This window comes from Ranitomeya variabilis, chromosome 6, assembly GCF_051348905.1.
Source record: "Ranitomeya variabilis isolate aRanVar5 chromosome 6, aRanVar5.hap1, whole genome shotgun sequence".
Taxonomy (NCBI): Eukaryota; Metazoa; Chordata; class Amphibia; order Anura; family Dendrobatidae; genus Ranitomeya; species Ranitomeya variabilis.
The window spans coordinates 313,521,457-313,547,169 of NC_135237.1; the positions used below are offsets into that span (position 1 = coordinate 313,521,457).

The 25,713-nt window shown below is 45.3% G+C and overlaps 1 protein-coding gene across 2 annotated transcripts in view; it reads left to right on the top strand.

The window, feature by feature from the left end:
* C6H5orf22 (chromosome 6 C5orf22 homolog) overlaps window positions 1–25,713 on the top strand; it is a 152,038-nt gene that overhangs the window by 48,205 nt on the left and 78,120 nt on the right. For both annotated transcript variants that reach the window (XM_077269729.1, XM_077269728.1), the window contains exon 6: window positions 18,178–18,299. In XM_077269729.1, the coding sequence (XP_077125844.1) occupies window positions 18,178–18,299 (122 nt within the window). The remainder of the gene's footprint in view (window positions 1–18,177; window positions 18,300–25,713) is intronic.

Sequence of the window (25,713 nt, forward strand, 5' to 3'; positions counted from 1 at the left end):
CCACAGCAAGCCTTTGAAGGAGCCTACACCTTGAGGTTCGAGGGACTCCAGAGGCACCAGCAGCTTCAAATATCTGTTTGCTGCTTTGTAGTGGCTTTTTAGCAGCTGCTCTCTTAATCCGATGAACTTGCCTGGCAGAAATCTTCCCCATTATGCCTTTATCAGCACAAACACATCTGTGCTCAGATACAGCCACAAATCTCTTAACAGTACGATGATAACGCTTAAGTTTTCAGGAAATTTCTAATGTTTTCATCCCTTCACCAAGGCATTGCACTATTTGATGCTTTTCAGCATCAGAGAGATCCTTTTTCTTTCCCATGTTACTTGAAAACTGTGACCTGCTTAATAATGTGGAACATCATTTTTAAGTAGTTTTCCTTTAATTAGAATCACCTGGAAAACTAATTATCCCATGTGTTTAAGATTGATTTCAGTGATCTATTGAGCCCTGAAACACAATACCATCCACGAGTTTATTTGAAAAATAAAACAATTAAATCTTTATCACACTTAAATCCAATTTGCATAATAATTTGGAACACAGTGTAGTTCAACTCATAGCCTAACCTAACATGCCCTAACATGGAGACTTGAAGCTGCAATCATCCAATCGCTTGTGTAGCTGAACTGATCTGCTATGAGCGCCGGCCACTGTGCATTGCTAATAGCAGATTGGCAATCACAACCACGGGGGTTTTCTGCAGTCCCTGGGTTGTCATGCTAAACCATTTGCACAGCGCATTCATGTGAGCTAGGAGCTAGTGATGCACTTCAGGGGCGATCATGTTAAATGCCGTTGTCAGAGATTGACAGTAGCATTTAACAGGTTAACAGCCTCGGGTGGATCATGATTCCACTCGTGGCAGTTAAAGGCACATCACAAAGTGAATAAAATCTATGTAATAAGGTAGTACACGACCAGGAAAAACAGCGCCACCCCTGCCCATGGGCTGTATCTGTTATTACAGCTTAGTTGCATTGAAGATAGTGGGGCTGAGATGCAGTATCATACACCGCTTTCAGGCAGGTGGATTGCTGAGTTTGAAAGTACCCATGTTTTCCTAATCCTGTAGAACCCATTTACCTTTTCACAGCATACTAATGTAAGAAACCACCCTCATCACGGGTGATTTCAATATCCCCATTGCTTTTCCCCTCTCCCCATCTGCTACTCATCTTTTATCTCTAACCTCCTCCTTCAGCCTTTCGCAGCTTACTAACTCTCCAACGCATGAAGATGGAAACTTCCTCGACTTGGTCTTCTCCCGACTTTACTCAGTGGATGATGTCACAAACTCCCCTCTCCCGCTCTCTTACCACAACCTTCTTTCATTTTCCATCAAGAAATGCCATCCCGCTCAGGTCACCCCTACTTTCCACACACATAGAAATATACAGGCCATTAACACCCAGAAACCTATGAAGAACTTGCAGTTATCACTGGCCCCATCTCCTCCCTCTCATGTCCTGATTCTGCACTGAAGCATTACAATGAAACACTGCAACGTGCCCTGGATTAAACTGCACCTCCTATACATAGACCAACACGGCACAGACGGCAACAACCATGGCACACGCTGAAAACACGTTTCCTGCAGCAGTGCTCCAGGTGCACCGAATGTCTGTGGAGAAAGTCCAATCTACCCGAAGATTTCATCTATGTTTATGCTTAAAACCTACAACCCTGCCCTTCACCTCTCCAAAAAAAACCTATTTCAACACCCTCATCCACCTCACTATCCAATAACCCAAAACATCTCTGACACTTTTCATTTTCTACTCAACCCAAGAGTGCAGGCCCCAACCACGGATCTCCGCACTGATGATCTGGCCAATTATTTCAAAGAAAAAAATTGATCACATCCAACAGGAAACTATCTCCCAATCCCCTCATACCATGCACTGTCCTCCCTCCCCCACTGTATCTAGCTCACTCTCTGACTTTGAACCAGTCACAGAAGAAGTAGTAATCGGGCTCCTTGCATCTTCTCGCTTGACCACTTGCACCAGTGACCCCATTCCGTCACATCTCCTCCAGTCCCTTTCCCCTGCTGTCACCACTCACCTAACAAAAATATTCAACCTCTCTCTTCTGTTATCTTTTCCTCATTTAAGCATGCCATCATACATCCATTACTTAAAAAAAAAACAAAAAAAAACATCCCTTGATCAAAATTGTGCCGCTAACTATAGACCTGTCTCTAATCTTCCCTTCATCTCTAAACTCCTGGCGGTCCACTCCCGTCTCATCCGCTATCTCTGATAAGTCTCTTCTCAACACTCTAAAATCTGGTTTCTGCTCTTTACACTTTAATGAAACTGCCCTTACTAAAGTCTCTAATGATCTAATAAAATATGATATTGTATACGCTATAGTGTTATGGGACTACAAGTGATGTGTTTTGTCTTTTAAATGTTTTTATTGTGGGTTTGTCTACCAATAAACTTTGCATATATTTTTCTTCAATATCTTGGGTGTGCGCCTAATATGCTTGGTTCTTTCCTTTTTTTGATGCACTGCTTTATCCTGTGCATTGTGCAGCACCCCCTATATATATGACTCCAGCTATTTTTAAGCCCGTTAGTGGTGCTCCCTGTTTCTCTTTAGCTGCCACTTTATACAACACCACAATAACAGCAGCACTCCATTTGGCTGCCCCCCTCACGCACAGCAAAACTAATACAATAAACAGGCAATCCTGGCTGACCGGCCGAACCAAAGAACTGAGACTGGCTTCCAGGGTTGCTGAGCAGAGATGGAAGAAATCCCGTTCTGCCAAGCACTTTATCGCATACAAGCAGTCCCTCGCCACCTTGAAGTCCACACTCACTGCTGGAAAACAAACACTTCTCATTTCTCATATCCTCCCTGTCTCAAAACCCTAAGCAGCTTTTCAACACTTTCAATTCTCTACTTCGTCCCCCAGCACCTCCTCCCTCTCCTCTCATTTCTGCTGAACACTTTGCCTATATCTTTAAGCAGAAGATTGATACGATAAGAGAAGGGGCATTGGGGGCTGCGGGCCAAAGCTTTCTCTGATCTGTTCAGCCCTGTTCCTCCAAAGCCAGGTTCTCCACCATGGCAGAAGATCAGCTCTCCACCCTTCTGTCAAGATCACATCTCACCACTTGCACGCTTAACCCGCTTTTGTCCCACCTCATCCCTATCCTCGCCACAGTCTTCATCCCAACACTAACACATCTCTTCAACCTTTTCACTTGCAAATGGTGTCTTCCCCTCATCATTCAAACATGCCTCAATCACACCCATCCTCAAAAAGCCCTCCTTCGACCCATCCTCTGTGTCTAGCTATCGCCTGATATCACTTCTTCCTTATGCCTCAAAACTACTGGAGCAGCATGTACATCTTGAACTGTCCTCCCACCTCTCCTACTGCTCCCTCTGACCGATTACAATCTGGCTTCTGATCGCATCACTCAACTGAAACTGGCCTAACTAAAGTCACCAATGACCTAATAACCGCCAAGAGCAAGGAACACTACTGTCCTCCTTCTCCTGGACCTGTCTTCTGACACTGGACCATTCCGTCTTGTTTCAGATTTTGTCATCTCTTGGCATAACAGATTTGGCCCTGTCCTGGATCTCGTCATATCTAACCGACCGGACATTCAGTGTCTCCCTCTCCCACACCACCTCCTCACCGCGCCCCCTGTCTTTCGGTGTTCTCCAAGGCTCAGTTTTAGGACCCCCTACTCTTCTCCATCTACACTTTTGGCCTGGGACAGCTCATCGAAGCCCACGGTTTGCAGTATCATCTCTATGCCAATGTCACGCAGATTACCTATCTGGACCTGACCTCATCTCCTTCCTGACCAAAATCCCCCAATGTCTGTCCACTATATCATCTTTCTTTTGTACTCGCTTTCTAAAACTGAACATGGACAAAACAGAATTTATCATCTTTCCCCCATCTCACTCTACCCCTCCGCCAGACCTATCCATCAATGTCAATGGCTGCTCACTTTCCCCAGTCCCGCATGCTCAGTGCCTCGGGGTGATCCTCGACTCTGCCCTCTTTCTTTTAAGCCACATATCCAAGCCCTTGCCTCCTCCTGCCAACTCCAACTCAAAAACATTTCCTGGATCCATACATCCCTTGACCAAGAGAATTAAAAAACGCACCTGCACTCCCTCATCTCCCGCCTCTTGCAACCTCCTACTCTCTGGCCTCCCCTTTAGCACTCTTGCATCAATCCTAAACTCTGCTGCCCGACTAATCCACCTGTCCCCCCGCTATTCCTCAGCCTCTCCTCTCTGCCAGGCTCTTCATTGGCTTCCTATTGTCCAAAGGCTCCAGTTCAAAACCCTAACTATGAAATACAAAGCCATCCACAACCTGTCTCCACCATAAATCTGTGACATGGTCTCCCGGTACTTGCCTGCACGCAAACTTCGATCCTCTCAAGGTCTCCTTCTCTACTCCTCTAATCTCTTCTTCCCACAACCGCATACAAGACTTCTCCCGTGCTTCCCCCATAGTCTGGAACTATCTACCCCAACACATAAGACTTTCGCCTACCATGAAACTTTCAAAAGGAACCTGAAGACCCACTTCTTCAGACAAGCCTACAACCTACAGTGATCCTCAGTCTACTGAACCGCCGCACGGCCAGCCCTACCCTCTCCTACTGTATCCTCACACACCCCCTGTAAACTGTGAGCCCTCGCAGGCAGGGTCCTCTCTCCTTCTGTACTTGTGTGTGCCTTGTATTGCTCATGTTTATTGTACTTGTCTATGTATGCCCCTTTTTCACATGTAAAGTGCCATGGAATAAATGGCGCTATAAAAATGAATAATACTGCCCCTATTGGTCAATCAGTAGACTTGGTTTCCAGTTACATCTCTATGCTGATGACACCCAATTATACACTTCTTCTCCTGATGCCACGCCTGCCTTTTTAGAAAACACCAGTAATTCTTACCACTGTCTCTAACATCATGTCCTACCTCTGTTGAAAACTGAACTGCTTGTGTTTCCTCCCTCTACTAATGTACCTGTGCCCGATATTGCTAGTTCCGTGTGTGGTTCCACCATTACTCCCCAGCAACATGCCTGCTGTCTCGGGGTCATGCTTGATTCCGAGCTTTCATTCACCCCCCACATCCGATCAATGGCTTGCTCTGGTTATCTGCACCTCAAAACATATCTAGAATTCGACCCTTTCTTACTTTCGACTCTGCAAAAACTCTCGCTGTTACTCTTAGGCCGCCGTCACACTAGGCGTAAGACAATACGGTCCGTTTTTTACGGCCGTAATACGTGCGTAATACGCCAAAATGTCCCGGAAATCTAGTTCCGTAGTTAATGCGTTGCCTAGGTGTGGTCGCGTATTTTGCGCATGTACTGTTGCGTTTGTAATCCGTATGTGATCCGTATGGCGTTTTTTTTACGCACCATGACAAAATGGACATTTAACGGTTTTCAGGCCTGCAAATCATTTAAATCATCATTAACAACACTATTTAAGCCCTCTACAACAGGTGGAACCCTCCCATCTGCCAATTTATTTGTGGAGCTTATTTTGGCTGTGTTGGTTTTACCTTCCAAACATGTCTGGCCATGTGTCTTTAAGCACAACTCAGCGGGTGTTGTTTCACTGGCTGTTGTCGCGTTGCTTTGGTCAGCCATATCCGGTGAATGTTGATCCGCGAAGGAGGAGACGAAGATTGTGGGTGCATCCTCTATTGACCCAACGCCTGAGTAAAGGACATTTTCAGAGGCTCTATACAGCTTTGAGGTCACATCCTGACAAGTTCTATCTGTATAGTCGCAAGACCATCAGGACCTTTGACATCTTGTTGGAGATCATACGTCCAGGTATCGCGTATCAGGACACAAGGATGCGAAAAGCCATATCTGCTGAGGAGCGTCTTCTCCTAACCTTACGGTATGTATTATACATTCTCACATACTGTATGTTGATGATATATTTTTTTTTATGTGTTGTGTTCTAGCATGTTTTTGAAAGTATAGGTGGACATTATGGCACAAGCACATCAACAAAACTGTGCTTAATGTTCAAGTAAAGTAACCAAGGGAAATTGAAAATTTTAGATTGCAAATAATGTCAATGTAAATATACTATGCACTTGTGCTTCTTCATGTTTTCTTTGTCATCATTTTAAAAAACTAATATGATCTTTATTTTGTCTTTCAGCTTCCTGTCCACAGGCTTGTCCTATGCGGGACTACACCTTGAGTTTCTGCTTGGGCGGTCCACAATTTCTGGCATTGTTCGTTCAACCTGTTTTCAAATATGGGCGAAACTTCATGAACTTGTTATGCCTGAGCCCAAACAGGATGATTGGCTCAAAATCGCCAGTGGATTCCAGAACACTTGTGATTTCCCTAACTGCATTGGAGCTGTGGATGGGAAACATATCAGGGTGCGTAAGCCGCCGAACTCTGGTTCCCAATTCTACAATTATAAGCAGTTTTTTCTCTTCGCCACGACAGCACCCACTGAGAGAGGGGATCCGCCCCTAGGAACAGGAAACCCTACGGAGAGATAAAAGGGGCGGTCCCCCTCGCTCCCACAGTTTGGTTTCCTGTTCCTATGGGAAATCCACGGAGAAGAGGATACCTAGCCTGGATGCCGCTTGCGCAGTTTACCTGTGAGGACGGCAAGGGCTCCAGGGCTGGATGCAGCGTCGGGGGTCCCTTTATCAGCTTCCCCCCTCTGCTGGCAGACGCCATGAGGCCACAACTGCAGGGGGTTTCTGGCTCATGGGAATCCGTCCGGGCAGTCTGCGGGACCTAGCGCCGAGGAGAGGTAAGCGCTGCGCTTTGACGAGCGCTCGTACGGCGTGGAGCTCCATGATTTTCCCGGGAGTCCAGAACTGAAACTCCGGGTGAAGGAGGAGGTGGACGGCACCCGCGCTGATGCCGGTCACAGCGCGAGTGCATACAGTATGGCCGCGACCCGGAAGTGATCAGCACTTCCGGGTTCAACCGGAAGAAGATGGCGGCCCCCATGTAAAAGGACGCCGGCACAAGCACCCGGTGTCCACAATGGATTCATCGCAGAACCCTGCGATGCTCTCTATAGAAGACACCGCTTCTACCCCACGTACGCGGGGCAGCAGCAGTCGCTCCAAACAGAGCGGATCCTCCAGGAAAAAAGCCGGTTCTCCACCTAAATCTCCTCCTCGTCAATCGGTACCGTAAAAGCTTCACTGGGGTAAGTGTGCATCTACCCTCATAGGCTGACTGGTGTTCCCTTTCCCTTTATACACCTAGGGAAAGAAAACAGAGAAAACGAAGCACAAACAGTGTGCGTTATGTCTCCAGCCCCTCCCGGATAGTTACAAAAAGAGACTGTGTAATTCATGTATTACTTCTACCTTACGGGAGGAAGCCTCAATTAAATCAGAGGACATCAGACTCATGATAAGACAAGAGTTACAAGCCTTACGGGGTTCTGATAAAGAGCCGCATGCTAAAAGTAAAAAAGGATATGAATCCCCTATATCTGACCCTTCTTCGGATAGGGAAAAAGCGGACTCTGACACCTCTCGCGAATATGTTTCCTCGGACGAGGACCAGGATACATGCTTTCCCACGGATGGTATTGACAACCTTGTCAGGTCCGTGTGTAATACGATGGGTATCGAAGATTCTAAAATTCCCAGAACTCAGCAGGATATTATGTTCGCTGGCTTATCGGAAAAGAAAAGGCCTTCCTTTCCGGTAATAGCAGCAATTAAAACCTTAGTTAAAAAAGAATGGGAAAGCCAGGGCCAAAGAGGATTACCTCCATCCTCAAAGAGACGGTATCCCTTCAATGATGAGGAGTTTTCAACATGGTCAAAAGCGCCAAAGGTGGACGCTGCGGTAGCATCCACATCTAAAAAATCTTTGCTGCCTGTGGAGGATTCAGGCTCATTACAGGACCCGTTAGACCGTAAAGCCGACTCACTATTAAAAAGAGCCTGGGAGTCGTGTACGGGAGCCTTCAGACCCTCTATCTCTGCTACATGCACCGCTAGGTCCATGTTGGTCTGGCTGAGTGACTTAGAGGAAGGTCTTAAAAGTGGCCTTTCCAGAGACAAACTGTTGTCTTCTATACCCTTAATTAGAGGGGCTACAGCTTTTTTGGCGGATTCATCGGCCGATTCTATACGTTTGGCAGCCAAATCAGCAGGTCTCACAAACGCAGCACGCAGAGCCCTATGGCTTAAAGGCTGGAAAGGCGATCCACAGACAAAGTCCAAATTATGTGGCCTCCCATGTCAGGGTGAGTACCTGTTTGGTACCAAACTGGACGAGATTCTAACTAAAGCGGGGGAAAGAAAGAAGGGCTTCCCTAATAATAATAATTACCTTCCATTCTATAGGAGAGCGTTCCGGAAGCCCATATTTAATAAAAGAAAAGATTTTAAAAACCAAGATCGCTGGACCCCTAGAGACGCCAAACAAAGAGGTGCATTCTTTGGGAAGCGCCCTTTTAAATCTGAAGACAAGCCCCGTTAGAGCAGATCTACCTGTGGGAGGTAGACTATCCTCTTTCTCAGATCAATGGAGGAAAATAACTTCGAACATTTGGGCAAATAGTCTCGTCACCTCTGGCTTAAAGTTAAAATTTGCCCGAGTCCCTTCGGACTCATTTCTATTGACTTCCTTAAAGTCACAGTCTCAACAGGAGGCATTACAGCAAGAAGTAATGAATCTTCTATCCAAAGGAGTTTTGGTGGAGGTTCCATTCCTTCAGGAAGGGAAAGGGTTCTATTCCCCGCTATTTCTAATTACAAAACCTGATGGATCATTCAGAACCATCATAAATCTTAAAAAACTGAACACCTTCCTAGAAAATCAAACCTTTAAAATGGAATCCATTCGATCTACCGTAAAACTCCTGTTTCCCCATTGCTTTATGGCGGTTCTGGACTTGAAAGATGCGTATTACCATCTACCAATCTTTAAAGAACATCAACAATTTCTCCGCGTAGCGGTTATATTAAATGGATGTATACGGCACTTTCAGTATACAGCAATGCCCTTTGGACTATCAATTGCTCCTAGGGTATTTACTAAGCTAATGTCAGAGGTTATGTCTTATCTAAGATTAAAAGATACACTCATAATCCCGTACTTAGACGACCTGCTAGTAGTGGGAAAATCCCCCTCACAATGTCAGCAAAGACTATGTCATATGATCTCATCCTTACAGAACTTGGGATGGATAATAAATTGGGAAAAATCTAGACTGATCCCGACAACCCGGCAGGTATTTTTGGGAATTATATTAGATTCTGTAAGTCAAAAATGTTTCCTCCCAGAATCTAAACAGATAACAGTTAGGAATAAAGTTCAGTCCATACTAGTTAAACCTATAATTTCCCTCCGGGAAAGCATGTCCTTACTCGGCTCCTTTACGTCATGTATTCCAGCAGTGCCGTGGGCCCAGTTCCACTCGAGGTGCTTACAGTATATGATTTTACATGAGGAAATTAAATTACAAGGGCGATTAAACGGTAAGATTTCCCTTTCTAATGACGTAATCCAATCCCTAACCTGGTGGCTACAGCCAGATCATCTAGTTAGCGGGGTTCCCTGGGAGGTTAAACCCTCAAACATAATATTTACGGATGCCAGCCCTCATGGTTGGGGGGCACACTTGGAAAACCAGGTTGTCCAGGGGCTGTGGTCGGTTACGGAATTAGACGACTCGTCCAATAAAAAAGAACTAAAAGCCATCTATCATGCCCTATGTGAATTCCTCCCACAGTTGCTCGGAACACATACCAGGGTACTCTCAGACAATATGACATCGGTGGCTTACGTCAACCATCAAGGCGGAACGAGATCAGGCACTCTCATGTCTATAGCCGAAAACATCTTGACTATAGCCGAAAATCATCTTCTGTCCTTATCAGCGCTACATGTCCGAGGGATAGACAACGCAAAAGCAGACTTTCTCAGTCGTCATACCCTCCATCAAGGGGAGTGGGTGTTAAATCGTCGGATATTCAATATGATAACTATAAAATGGGGTATACCCGACATAGATCTCTTTGCCACAAGAGACAACAGGCAAGTAAAAACATTCGCCTCAATGTTCCGAGCAGACAACCCCGATGTTCTCGACGCCCTCCAGATTCCATGGACATTTCAGAAAGCATATGCCTTTCCCCCGATGATTCTTCTTCCAACAGTCATCAGGAAGATAAGAGAGGACAGAGCGAATGTAATCTTGATCGCTCCATTCTGGCCAAAGAGACCATGGTTTTCCCTGCTCAGAGCCATGTCCATCTCGGATCCATGGATTCTCCCAGAGAATCAAGATCTGCTTTTCCAGGGGCCCTTCAACCACCCTCATGTGAAGGGTCTACGGTTGACAGCCTGGGATTTGAGAGGCAGCTGTTAAAACTAAGGGGCTTCTCTGATAAAGTAATCGATACCCTATTGCTGAGTAGGAAGAGATCCACTACATCGATCTATGTAAAAATATGGAAAAAAATTTTAAGCCTCTATCCCTCAGCCCTCTCAAATGAAATTCCAGTCCCTATAATTCTTGAATTTCTCCAAAGAGGACGTGATTTAGGCCTTTCAGTTAACACCTTAAGAGTGCAAGTTTCTGCGTTGGGGGCTTTGTATAGTCACAACATTGCGGGGAATAGGTGGATATCCAGATTCATCTCAGCCTGCCAGAGAGCAGAACCAGTCCATATTCCCAACTCACCTCCTTGGGATGTTAATCTGGTCCTTGAAGCCTTAACAGATCACCCGTTTGAGCCTCTACATGCTGCCCACATTAAACATGTCTCCCTCAAAACAGCTCTTCTTGTTGCCTTAGTATCGGCAAGAAGGGTCAGTGACATACAGGCGCTATCAGTAGATCCTCCATTTATGTCAATATTGCCAGATAGGATTGTCCTAAAGACAGACCCTTCCTACTTACCTAAAATGAGTACCAAATTCCATAGATCTCAAGAAATTCTTCTTCCTACCTTTTATAATAACCCTACAAATCAGGAAGAAGAAAAATACCATACCTTAGATGTGAGAAGGGCTGTAATAACCTATCTAGACAGGACTAGTCCCTGGAGGAAGAGCAGGGCTCTTTGTTTCCTTCCAGGGTCAAAGAAAAGGAGCCGGTGTTACGAAGGGCACATTATCCCGATGGATTCGGGAGGCGATATACCTGGCCTATTCGTCTAAAGGGGAAGATCCACCTGAGACTATAAAGACACACTCCACCCGGGCGATAGCATCATCCTGGGCAGAGCGAGCAGAAGTTCCAATAGAACTCATATGTAAGGCCGCAACCTGGTCGTCTCCTACTACCTTCTATAGTCACTATAGACTAGATTTATCTGCCTCCACTGACCTGTGTTTCGGTAGATCGGTTCTTAACACGATAATCCCCCCCAAATAACTGTCTCTGAAAGTCTCTCAGTGGGTGCTGTCGTGGCGAAGAGAAAACACCAGATTACGTACCGGTAATGCTCTTTTATAGAGCCACGACAGCACCCCTTCACTTCCCTCCCTTATATATTAGTTTGCATATGAGCACAAATAAGGGTGATTGGTTCTTGTAAATATTAGTAGTATAAGATAAAATGATAATATAAAATTGCCTACTAATACTGGTGGGCGGTTCCTCGCAATCTCTGTAACCCAAACTGTGGGAGCGAGGGGGACCGCCCCTTTTATCTCTCCGTAGGGTTTCCTGTTCCTAGGGGCGGATCCCCTCTCTCAGTGGGTGCTGTCGTGGCTCTATAAAAGAGCATTACCGGTACGTAATCCGGTGTTTCTCTGTAGTTCTGTTAGCTGTTGCTGACAGTAACTACAGGTTTGTAATTGTAGACATTGGGGCCTATGGGCGAACTGGAGACTCTAGGGTCTTCAATTCGTCCATAATGGGTCGTCGGCTACGTGACAACCAGTTAAACATCCCACCACCACAACAACTCCCAGGCTCCAATGCGGAAGCAGTGCCTTTTGTTTTGGTTGGAGATGAGGTTTTCCAACTGACGAGGCACGTCATGAGGCCTTATCCCAGGCGCAACCTGGACCACCGGCGGAGGGTCTTTAATCTGACTTTCCAGGGCGCGGAGACTGGGGGAGTGCGCCATTGGGATTCTTGTTGCCAAATGGCGTGTTCTCCAGTCTGCCATTCAGCTCAGTGAGGCTACAATCAATGAAGTAATCAAAGCCTGTGTTATTTTGCACAATTTTACCCGCATACATGATTGTTCATCAGGTGATCACCAATATTAGCTGAGGAACAATGTGGTTAGGCCTACCCCATATGTCCCTCCTCCGCGGCGTCCCCTTTCTGGGCTAAAAGTTTGTGATGTATTCACCAATTATTTTTTGACTCCTCAAGGTGCGACTCCCTGGCAAGAATATGCAATTTTGCATGTGTAATTTTGATTAATTATAAATGGTTTTTTTTAATGTACAAAAAATCTGTCTGTTGTATTTAATAAATTTACATATGGTTATGAGCCTAGCATGTGTGTGTGATGTAATAATGATTGTTCGACATCCATAATTTTGGTTTTTAAAGCGTAGTTTTTATTTATTTATTTTTTTTGTTACTTTTTTATAATCTCCTTTTTTTAAAAAAAAAACTTTTAGAGCAAAATTTTGAATTGTCAATATAAGCTACAAACAAGATCAGCATAACAAAGTGCTAGGTCAGCACAAACATCATCAAGATTTTTACAAGAACCTAACCAAAAAAATAAGCAAAATTTTATAAACAAAATTTTAAAAACTAAAAAAAAAATAAATAAAATCACAAATCTTGATAGGTAGGTGGTGGAGATGTGGGTAGGTCAGGGTCCTCATCAGGTGGCCTTTGTAGGCCCAATTGTCCTTCACCCTGTGAAGATGTGGTATTGGCTGGAGGAACATTAGGCCTGGTACGATGATGGGCAGTTGGCAAATTTGCAAATGGATTTTGAGGAAACCCCTGATGTTCACGAACATATGGCCTGGAATCATACCCCAAACCAAAATGGCCATGTTGTCCAAACCCAGGTTGGGACCAGCCTCCAGCACTGGGTGTGGACAAGTGGCCATATTGGGATGGTTGATATCCGGCCATATGGTACTGAGGTTGCCATGGTGGGTTGTGTGTGGGTTGTGGTTGAGGTGTCGGCTCACGTGGAGGGGGTGCTTCAGATCCCTGTTGAGCATGCACCTGTTGCAATCTTTGAGGCCGCAGGATATTTTGTGGTGACATCTGCCACTGTTCAATCATCTCCATAAGCTGGTATGGGTTATTTGGGGGGGTGCATGCATCAATAAGGATCTGAAAGCACCCTCTCACACGAAGCCTCAACTCATTCTCTATGGGCCTTAAATACCGTGCCAGGCTCCTTGTAAAGCCCTCCTCACCATCATCCTCACGAACCCTTGCCAGATAGTTCAACACCCCAGCATCGACATTTCTCCTACTTTGGAGTAGCTCTCCTGCGGCGAGCACGCTGTGAAAACAATGCAGCCTGTGGTGAGCGCTCCAGGGCAACAGTTGGGCTGCTGCTGTTTGCATGCTCATCCTGGCTAGGTGGTGCTGCTGATGTAGATGGTGGTGCCTCTTCTTCTTGGGCTGGTGCTTCTGGAGCTGGCTGGGCAGATGAGGAGGATCCTGGAGGGATTGAGCCTGAGGGATCACAAGATGGTCCAGCCACCTCTTCTCCTTCCCCAACTGGGTCTATGACCAACTCCGAATCTGACCCTGTCTCCCTGTCAGTGAGGTTAGACTGTGTTCTGTAATTTAAAAAGATTTTGAGTACAAAATTGTTTATGAAAGTTAAAAAAAAAAAAAAAAAGGTAGAAAATGTGTTGTGAGGTTTGTACTTACGGCCTGAGGTCCATGCTGGGGTTCAAGAAAGTTAATCTATCAAAATAGATTTTTTTTTTTTCGGAGGTGCGCCTGCCCCACTCCTCTCATGCTGCTGCCTCTCCCTCCTATACTGATCGCGGATGCTCCGCCATCTTGTTGTAACATCACCCACTGGAAAAAAAAAACATTAAACAAATTGATTAGCCCATTAGGCACAGTGGTCACACAAGGTGTAATTGCCTACAGAGATTTTAGTGTAGCATACGAATACATTTATTAGGAACTTTGTTCAAATAAGACAATTTTAATGTAAGGCCACAAGGACAGAGTCCGCTACCCTCTATCCCAGAAAGATAAATTTTTGAAAAACATTGTTAAGGGACAAATGTTAAAACCATTATTGTAATCCGTTTATCACGTACAGCACCATGTACGTACTGGTGTGCTTTCAATTAAGTTCTGTATTAATTAATAAATTCATGTTTATAAATTCAAAGTACCGTAGTAAGGTACTGCTGTTTCACAAGAAAATTACATTACAAACATGAGTGTACTTACTTATTTGTCTCTGTGCCTCACGTGGCTGCTGCTCATAATGTGGGAATAGGGACCCACACACACTCCTCCATGCTGCCTCTTTTTGGGCCCTGTCGGCGTAGTTTGGATCTCTTTGGTCCCATATTATGTGTATATGTATATATGTGTATATATATATATATATATATATATATATTATATTATTCATTCAGCGCTAGATAGCAGAAAAGCCGGTATTTAAATTCCCGGCTTTTGCTATCTCCTTCCAAAACCCGACATGACTTACATATAGTAAACCATCTCATATATTTTTTTTGGCATAATCCACACTACTAATGTTAGTAGTGTGTTTGTGCAAAATGTGGGCGCTCTAGCTTTTAAATTAAAGGGTTAAATCACGGGAAAAAATGGCGTGGGCTCCCGCGCAATTTTCTCTGCCAGAGTGGTAAAGCCAGTGACTGAGAGCAGATGTTAATGGCCTAGAGAGGGTCCATGGTTATTTGCCCCCCCTGGCTAAAAACATCTGCCCTCAGCCACCCCAGAAAAGGCACATCTGGAAGATGCGCCTATTCTGGCACTTGGCCACTCTCTTCCCACTCCCCTGTAGCGGTGGGATATGGGGTAATGAAGGGTTAATGTCACCTTGTGATTGTAAGGTGACATTAAGCCAGGTTAATAATGGAGAGGCGTCAATAAGACACCTATCCATTGTTAACCCTTGCACATATTAAAGGTTTAATAAAGAGACACACACATGATTTTAAAAATATTTTAATTAAATGACACCTAGGTTTTGACCACATTTTATTGAACTGGTAATCCAAGGGTTAAAAAAAAAAATATATATATATATATATATATATATATATATATATATATATATATATATATATATATTCCACAATAAAGAAAAAAATGCTATCGCACAGCCGCTATACGCCAGACCCTTCGTGCTCCAGAGGCATAAAATCGCACCGTCTATACCTTTTGTCAAATGAACCAAAAACCGCTGCAAAGGTTCCACCTTGGTGCTGCTTTTGAAAAAACAATTTCACTGTAACATATAAAAAGAAAATAAAAGCGCACTCACCAGTTTTGAACTATCAGGGCGGTTTATTCACATGTAATCATGCGGTGCAGGGAGGGTTTGTGAATACAAAAAGGATGACAGCTGTTTCGTGCTAGGTGTGCACTTCAACAGATCCAATGAAGTGCACACCTAGCACGAAACAGCTGTCATCCTTTTTGTATTCACAAACCCTCCCTGCACCGCATGATTACATGTGAATAAACCGCCCTGATAGTTCAAAACTGGTGAGTGCGCTTTTATTTTCTTTTTATATGATATATCATTGGTTTACAATGGAACCGGTGCAAATGCACCAGCCCCCTTGTAAACATCACTGCAGATTACATATATCATCTCTGCACAGCCTCACCGGCTGACCGGAGATGAACTGATGGCATGGGAAAAATTTCCAAAGCTACAGAGCCCACGCAGCCGCAGTGAGTACCAAACGAGTTCCCCCAATCAGCGCGAGCTGCATTCGGGAGAACTCGTGATACAATGAACGGTGTCTCTTTACTATCCCGTTCATTGTATTGGCGGCCGCGGTTTAGAGCAGCCGCATGTTATGTGGCTGCTCTAAACTCTAGATCATCGTGGGACACTCGTTTAATTGGATGCTGCGGAGGGTAGGTATACATTGTGGTTTGTTTTTTTACTTCTTTTCTGACGAGGGATTCGTAGAATTGGGTGTTTAGGTGAGTACGGGTTTTTTTTTTATTTATTTTAGGTGGCGATCGGCAGGGACAGGTATATATAATTTATTTCCACAGGTAACCACTGGCCACCAATGAAAATGAATTTAATGGACTATATTAAAAGATAGGGACATGACAGGGGGGAAAATTAATTTATTTATTTTTACCACTGGCCACCAATGTGAATTACTACACACTGGCCACCAAAGTACACACTGGCCACCAAAGTACACACTGGCCACCAAAGTACACACTGGCCACCAAAGTACACACTGGCCACCAATGTACACACTGGCCACCAATGTACACACTGGCCACCAATGTACACACTGGCCATCAATGTTTTTTAAGGGGACATTTTGTGGGGGAAATGTTGTTACATTTTATTAGGAAATTTAGGGTGAAGGGGCCACAACAACATTCGGGGACGTACATAACAGCAGGGACCGTTCGATGGGAAAACTGCTCCCATCGAGCTGAGCCTGCTGCCGCGACTTGACGGTAACAGACAGGCCGATGGGAGTAGTAGTCTCATTGGCCTATGTCCGAACACACACACACACACACACACACACACACACACACACACACACACACCTGCAGCACATCCAGGCTCATCCAATCATACCACTCCATGTCGGCAGCCATAATACAGGAAGACTGGAATGATCTGGGAGTTTCCTCTTCCTGGATTATGGGATGCGCATGCATGGCATGATGGGATAGCCATTATGGGATGGACATTGTGTTGTCACTTCCTGTTTTACCCCATTTTTACCGCAAAAATAACGCTAGAAATCCGCAAATTTTTATGTTTGCGGATTTCTAGCGTTTCAATGCAAGCCTATGCGTGCGGGAAATAAGCGATTCCGCAAAATTAATGAACATGTTGCTTTTTTTTCCGCGATTCGTTTTTTTCACGGAAAAAATCGCAACATTTGCACAAGTTTTGCAGAATACATAGAAACGATTGGGAACCATATGTAAGAGTTTTTATCGCGTTTTTATAGCGAACAATACTGAACGTGTGCATATAGCCTTACTCATTCTCGTCTGGACTATTGTAACTCTCTACTAATCTGCCTCCCTCTTACCAAACTCTCCCCACTCCAATCTGTCTTGAATGCTGCAGCCAGGATCATATTTCTCACCAATCGTTACACCGATGCCTCTCTCATGTGCCAGTCATTACACTGGCTACCATCCAATCTAGTACAGACTTATTATCCTCACCCACAAAGCACTCCATGGCTCAGCACCACCCTACATCTCGTCCCTCGTCTGTCTACCACCCTACCCTTGCCCTCCGTTCTGCTAATGACCTGAGGTTAGCATCCTCAATAATCAGAACCTCCCACTCCCATCTCCAAGACTTTACACGTGCTGCGCCGATTCTTTGGAATGCACTACCCAGGTTAATACGATTAATCCACACAGTTTTAAGCGTGCCCTAAACCGCATTTGTACAGACTGGCCTACCGCCTCCACGCATTAACCTAACTATCCCTGTGTTGCACATTCAATATTTTTACCATAATCAGGTTCCTCGTATCATGTTCTCGCATGCTTTATGCATTTAATAGCCCTCTGTGTCTGTACTGTTACATACTTAGGCTGATAACCGGTTCATGAACACCAGAGCCTTACACTATGGCTGGTCCGAACAACAAAAGTAATTGTTACCATCCACCTCTCGTGTCTCCCCTTTTCCTTATAGATTGTAAGCTTGTGAGCAGGGCCCTCATTCCTCTTATCTGTTTTGATCTATATGTTTATTGTTATGCTGTAATGTCTATTCCCTGTACAAGTCCCCTCTATAATGTAAAGTGCTGCGGAATATGTTGGCGCTATAGAAATAAAATTATTATTAAGTTTGTCCATGTTGGTCTACCTTCTAAGCGATTAGTGTTACGCAGTAGTCAATAAGGTCGCATTTGCAATCGGCTTTGTATGACTGGTATAGAACATAAGAGTTTGTTTGAGTTTATGGCTTATATGCTCTGTTCGGAATAATGGGATTATTTTTGTAACCATTTGCTTTCCCGCCACAGGACGCCTTAGTTGACTGTGTAGAGAACCGCATACGTCAGCTTGAAGATCTGGAAGCTGCATTTGCAGATTTCTGTGAGGATGATGGTGAGGAGACTGTGCAAAGATGGGCTTCCAATCCTGGGTATGGCTCTAGTGTTTCTTGCTGTAATTTGTGTGATTTATGGCCTGCATATGGTGCACAGTACGGACCTGCATGGTGGGCGTTTGTATTTAATTATTAAATATTCGCCCCCGCACCATTATGGATTGAAATGGAGAAAAACATCTCTCACTTAGTAGAAAAAGTAGTCGCACTTTACCCTAAAGGGTGTCTCCACCTTTGGAAATACATAATAAATCTGCCGTTATGTAAAACGTCAAACCATTATTTAAATATCTATATTGCATTTCAGAGCTGCTTTCATAATTCTGCTCGTGGTCACTGAAAATGATCACCATATAAGCTTTTTAATAGGTGTGAAGACCACAGTTGGGCGTTTAGCTCTAAAGCCTGCATGAATGTGAATGCAGCTCTGCACTATAATATTGGATGTCATCAGTACCAGATGAGTCTGTTTTCACTTGCAGTGCCTTACTTGTGCCAGTAGATGGAGCAGTTGGATTATCACAAGTGCAGTCAGTGCGGATCCCAGGCTCCAGGTGCATACAGACAAGTGATTAATCCCACTTTCTGCTCAGCCCAGTGCTCCTGGAGTTTTGTTTTATGCCAGTCTTTAATCTGTCAACAGGTATTTGCTTCATCAAATCACACCTTCAACGAGACTGCTGAAATGATGTTATTATGAGAATGCCAGGCAAAGCAAGTGTTAGGGGCTCACGTGCCCTTTGTGTCAGATGAGTGCATGTTGTCAGGTATGGGGTCTAAGGGGTATTGTTTCTCCTTATGGAGAGTGACATACCATCTCTGGCTTGTCAAGGTAAGGAGGCTTATTTGCCGTACAATGCTCCTCTGGGAATTTAAATATGCAAATTGCCTCTTCTGAGAAAAAGAGGACTTAAACTCTACAGCGCCACCTATTGGAAGTAGCGATCCTACAAGTCACAATCAACCCTTTAATGAGTCGTGCAATATGACTTAGGATAAAAGCCAAATCAGTATCTCAATTCGCAGACACGGTGTTTCGGGCTGTTGGCCCTCGTCAGTGCGAAGCATGAGAACTGATTTGGCTAGGTGAGAGGCTCTGGACATGGGGTCTAAGGGGTATTGTTTCTCCTTATGGAGAGTGACATACCATCTCTGGCTTGTCAAGGTAAGGAGGCTTATTTGCCGTACAATGCTCCTCTGGGAATTTAAATATGCAAATTCTCCATAAGGAGAAACAATACCCCTTAGACCCCATGTCCAGAGCCTCTCACCTAGCCAAATCAGTTCTCATGCTTCGCACTGACGAGGGCCAACAGCCCGAAACACCGTGTCTGCGAATTGAGATACTGATTTGGCTTTTATCCTAAGTCATATTGCACGACTCATTAAAGGGTTGATTGTGACTTGTAGGATCGCTACTTCCAATAGGTGGCGCTGTAGAGTTTAAGTCCTCTTTTTCTCAGAAGAGGCAATTTGCATATTTAAATTCCCAGAGGAGCATTGTACGGCAAATAAGCCTCCTTACCTTGACAAGCCAGAGATGGTATGTCACTCTCCATAAGGAGAAACAATACCCCTTAGACCCCATGTCCGGAGCCTCTCACCTAGCCAAATCAGTTCTCATGCTTCGCACTGACGAGGGCCAACAGCCCGAAACACCGTGTCTGCGAATTGAGATACTGATTTGGCTTTTATCCTAAGTCATATTGCACGACTCATTAAAGGGTTGATTGTGACTTGTAGGATCGCTACTTCCAATAGGTGGCGCTGTAGAGTTTAAGTCCTCTTTTTCTCAGAAGAGGCAATTTGCATATTTAAATTCCCAGAGGAGCATTGTACGGCAAATAAGCCTCCTTACCTTGACAAGCCAGAGATGGTATGTCACTCTCCATAAGGAGAAACAATACCCCTTAGACCCCATGTCCAGAGCCTCTCACCTAGCCAAATCAGTTCTCATGCTTCGCACTGACGAGGGCCAACAGCCCGAAACACCGTGTCTGCGAATTGAGATACTGATTTGGCTTTTATCCTAAGTCATATTGCACGACTCATTAAAGGGTTGATTGTGACTTGTAGGATCGCTACTTCCAATAGGTGGCGCTGTAGAGTTTAAGTCCTCTTTTTCTCAGAAGAGGCAATTTGCATATTTAAATTCCCAGAGGAGCATTGTACGGCAAATAAGCCTCCTTACCTTGACAAGCCAGAGATGGTATGTCACTCTCCATAAGGAGAAACAATACCCCTTAGACCCCATGTCCAGAGCCTCTCACCTAGCCAAATCAGTTCTCATGCTTCGCACTGACGAGGGCCAACAGCCCGAAACACCGTGTCTGCGAATTGAGATACTGATTTGGCTTTTATCCTAAGTCATATTGCACGACTCATTAAAGGGTTGATTGTGACTTGTAGGATCGCTACTTCCAATAGGTGGCGCTGTAGAGTTTAAGTCCTCTTTTTCTCAGAAGAGGCAATTTGCATGTTGTCAGGTAGAGACTTGTGTGGGTCGTATGGCCTAATCTAGATTTCTTTCTTATTCATCAGCCACAGGAGAGGCTAAAACCTTAGGATTTGCATAATGGCAAAGTGTGCTTTCCTGCTTTTAGGGTTCAGCGCTAAGTTTTCTTCTACTGTGCGGGCTGTAATTACTGCATAAAATAGCGAGTTGTACAGAATATGCTAAAGTCAAATGTGGCCTGTTTTCCCGTGGCAAAATTGGTGCCATTTCTTCTTTTCTATTGTAAAAGGTGAAATCTGCGCTGAATCCGCAAATAGAATTGACGTTCTGCAGGTATGGGTCCGTTTATGCGCAGAAACATCTATAACGTGCAGATGAGATGTGTTGAGATCTTATCTACTTAGCAGGTGCTGTATCACACTGCAGATTTATCACGCTTGTGAAAAATCCATACCAAATGCACAACTTGTGAACTCGGTCTTAATGGAAACTAGTCCGCAGTTAAATACTGCCAAAGCAGGAAACCTTGACTTGGGGACCAGCTCTTGCATTCTAAACATCTAAGTTTATCCCTTGTAGCGTTTCCCTTACTTCGGATCTTGGGGAACACTCACTTGGCACGGGATTAACGCATACAGGCACGGATTTCTTACAAAACAGTCTCTTAGGTTTATTTCACATCCACATAAACAACATCCTCAGGAACTTGATAACAGCATGAACACTGTCTGCACATATTCAGCTTTATCACAGTACCTCACTGATCCCGATCAGCATAACACACGGATCTCCATCTGTTATACCTGTTGGTGACCTCCACAGGTTCCTGGACACCTCCTGGCCTCAGAGGTGTCCCATTCACAATGTGTCTCACTCTGACCCCGGTCAGTACAACACGGATCTCCATCCGTTACCTGTTGGTGCCACACAGGTTCTCGGATACCTCTCTTCCTCAGAGGCATCCTTCAGACGTTCTCACTGACCCCGGTCAGTACAACACGGTTTTCAGACCGCTCCACAGCCTGGCCTGTGCGAGGTCCAGAGCCCCCCGCCATGTGCTCTTCAGGGAGACAACACTCCCAACACATGGGGCTCACCAGGACCTTCCAACACAGACCATTCGGGTCCACACTCAGAGACTATGTGACCAGACCTCAGTCACATTGTATGGTTGTAACCACTCCCCTAGATGGGAGTGTGCGTGGCTAGTTTGACCCTCCCATCTCTCAGAACTAGCCCTGCCTGCCTCCCTAGCTAAACACAATTCACTTGTAGGACTACAGGTCCCAGAACATCCTTACTTCAGGCTGACAGTGCAGAGTGTCTTCCTCTGCGACACACATACCGGCCATTCACAATAATGACGGACTTTGACTCATCAACACAGTTATATCTGCAATTGCCATGCATTCCTATGGCCCCCATACGCCTCCATGCGCACTCTAGTAAGCCCATACAGCGCCCCTACCTGTAACAGGAGTCACTGCACCACACCCTGAAGTGCCATAGTGTTAAGAAGTAAAACATAGTTGAGTATGCTGGCAGCAACGAGTTGCTTTTTCCCTACCACACTCATCTATACTCATAAGTTTACCCGTACGTTTGTGTGTTGTCGGACTGGGGAACATTGGGCCCACCAGAGGATTTAATGCTCCGGATTCAGCCTCCCAACATTGCACGTACCAGTTTGTCCTATTTTGCAATGCTACCTCACACGAGCGTACCAGTAAATCCAGGTGATTATGCGGGCACAGAAGCTGTGCCCACACAATTACACAATCGCCGTCGTGGCCCTAGCTTATCTAATAGTTGAGCTCCTGATGTACCAACCAGAGCCGTTAGCAGCATCACACCTGGCTATTTAACCTTCTAAATGCCGCAATCGATGGCAATCTCGGCATTTAGAATGTTGAGAACAGCTTGCGGTTAAATAATGACCTCAGAGTCTGCCTATGACAAGGCCCAACAGGCCACTACAAAACTGACAGGTGTAAATCATCCCAAAGCACTAGAACAGTAATTTTTATTTCTCAGATGAAAGTCCCATAGAGGGACCAGGTAAAGTAAAAAATAAATAAATAAAATTTAAAAATTAAAACCTTGCAAAATCAAAAATAAAAAAAATTGAGAAATATCACACCAAGAAGTAACCATATTTTATATATAAAATATATATATTTGGTATCACCGCATCTGGAATAACCTGTGTGGTAGAGCGGCTTGCTCAACTGTACACAGAGGTATGCATCCTTAACGCTGTCTCAAAGTCCTTCACAGGTTTATTATGTACATGCGGCATAAACCACTGTGAGGTAAAAATAAACACGTCCCTTAGGACAAAACAGGAAAACACAAAATGGTATATCAGTCCATACGTCTGCAGTGATCCACCCACTCAGGAGAAAATCGACATACAACGATTCAACTTTTCTGCCGGACACAAAACACTGGAGCTCCACTCAGCAGGCCTACCGGACATTGAATGCCTCTGAAGCAGTCTATGTAAGCCCCAGACCACACTCTGGGGTATAGATAAGGTGGACAAACTCCCACCCACTCTATGCTTGTCCACAAAAACCCCTCTCAACACTTAGGGTACCGTTACACAAAACGATTTACCAACGATCACGACCAGCGATACGACCTGGCCGTGATCGTTGGTAAGTCGTTGTGTGGTCGCTGGGGAGCTGTCACACAGTTCTCCAGCGACCAACGATGCCGAAGTCCCTGGGTAACCAGGGTAAACATCGGGTTACTAAGCAGTACATACTCACATTCCGGTGTCCGTCAGGTCCCTCGCCGTCTGCTTCCCGCACTGACTGAGTGCCGGCCGTAAAGTGAAAGCAGAGCACAGCGGTGACGTCACCGCTGTGCTGTGCTTTTACTTTCCGGCAGTCAGTCAGTGCGGGAAGCAGACGGCTAGGGACCTGACGGACACCGGAATGTGAGTATGTACGGTTTGGTTTTTTTACATTTACGATGGTAACCAGGGTAAACATCGGGTTACTAAGCGCAGCCCTGCGCTTAGTAAACCGATGTTTACCCTGGTTACAAGCGAACGCATCGCTGGATCGGTGTCACACACACCGATCCAGCGATGACAGCGGGAGATCCAGCGACGAAATAAAGTTCCAAACGATCTGTTACGACGTACGATTCTCAGCAGGGTCCCTGATCGCTGCTGCGTGTCAGACACAGCGATATCGCTGGAACGTCACGGATCGTACCGTCGTAGCGACAAAAGTGCCACTGTGAGACGGTACCCTTAGTGTGCGGGAGCAAACCTTTTTGTTTCACTGAAACATATCTCCCCTGCAGCACTTTGCCAGGGACTTTGTCACACCTGATACATGTATATAAAAATGTCACACGATTTAACCTATAGCAAATAGATCATAGATAGATATTTGGATATGGTTGTTCAGTCAGTTTTCTTATATTTACTATGTACTATTTTTTCTGACTTGAACGCCCCGCCCTTCACCATGCTGTGATTTTAATTACATCCAAACACAGTTGATTCTGAGCTTCCTATAAAAGCAGGCATTACCATGTTATTAGCCATAGGTAAGTGTTCACACTAGGCAGTCAGCTCAGGTACCCATCCGTTTTGAGATTACCTTGACGTTTGGTGGATGGGCTCACAACTTTTGGCCAAATCTTGTGCTAAGAATCTCATGTGTTTTTTCATAAATTTCACAAGCCATTATGCTATTCACATTTCATGTATTACACATTTCCTTGCCTTAGCACAGTAAATTTTGAGTGCAGCCATTGATCTATTTGCTACACTATTTAACCTAGTGAGTTAGAAAAAAAAAAAAAAGTTAAAAACACATTTTTCTCTGATGCCTATGACGGCACCACGGAGAAAGGGGATCCGCCCACCAAGGACAGGAAACCTACAGATAAAAAGGCGGTACCACTCATCAGTTGGTTTCCTGTCCTTGATGGGAGACCTACAGCTTACCGACAAGAAGACGTCATTGGATTCCGGGGCCAATCAGTCCGACTCAGGCAGTGGGGGTCCCCCTGCCTCGGCTGGTGTGGTGACCCGAAGCACCACCGCTGGGGCTAGTGGGCCTCTAGGGTGTGCGGTGGAGGTGGCAGGGAGTTCGCGGCCACCTCCTCAGGTATGATGCGCAGCAATCCAGGGGGGTCCCTCTGTGGCTGCGGGGAGAATGGCGCTCTTCCTCCCAGAAATCAGCCTACAAGCTGCAAAAAATCCGGGGGCTCCAGTGTGCAGTGTCCCATGCGCGCTATGCGCTGCGCCATCTTGAGGCCGACCGCGCATGCGCGGGATTTGGCCGGGATTGTGCGATATCGGGCCATTGCGCATGCACGGCAAACAGAGCGCTACTGCGCAGGCGCGGAATTGAATTGAGCGGCGGGAATCACCGCCACGTAAAAGGGTGCCTGCTTAGCGGCTTCGGTGGCCACAGTACAGCTGCAGCCTACAACCGCAGCTTACAGCGCAGCCTACAGCCGCAGCACAACTGCAGCAGCATACAGGGCACCATGAGCGACCCGGCATCACCCTTACCAGAATCACCACCAGCATCGCCTCAGCAGCAGCAAAAGTGGTGTCAGCAAAAAGGACACCAGGATACTACCGGTAAAGAACGCCAAAGGTCCCAGCATAGCAAGGAGTCCAGTACGGTGTCCGGCAAAAAGACAGATGCAGAGCATCCCCAACCGGTATTTATGGGTCCGTGAGGTGGTAAGTGATCTTCGTGAAAGTCAGTGACAGTAAGGGTATATTTGTCTTTTACTTTAGGGGAAGAAAAGCTTAGGGAGAACTAAGCATAGGATTTGTGCCCTTTGTAGAGAAGACCTTCCAACTACCTGGGAGAAAAGACTTTGTAACGTGTATACAGCAAACAGTATCCGAAGGGCTTCCCGGGTTTGCAGCCGACCTCAAAACCCTGATAAAAAAAATCAGGTAGAAGACACCTTTAGATCCCTTAAAAGTGGAAAAAAACGGAGGAAGACTAG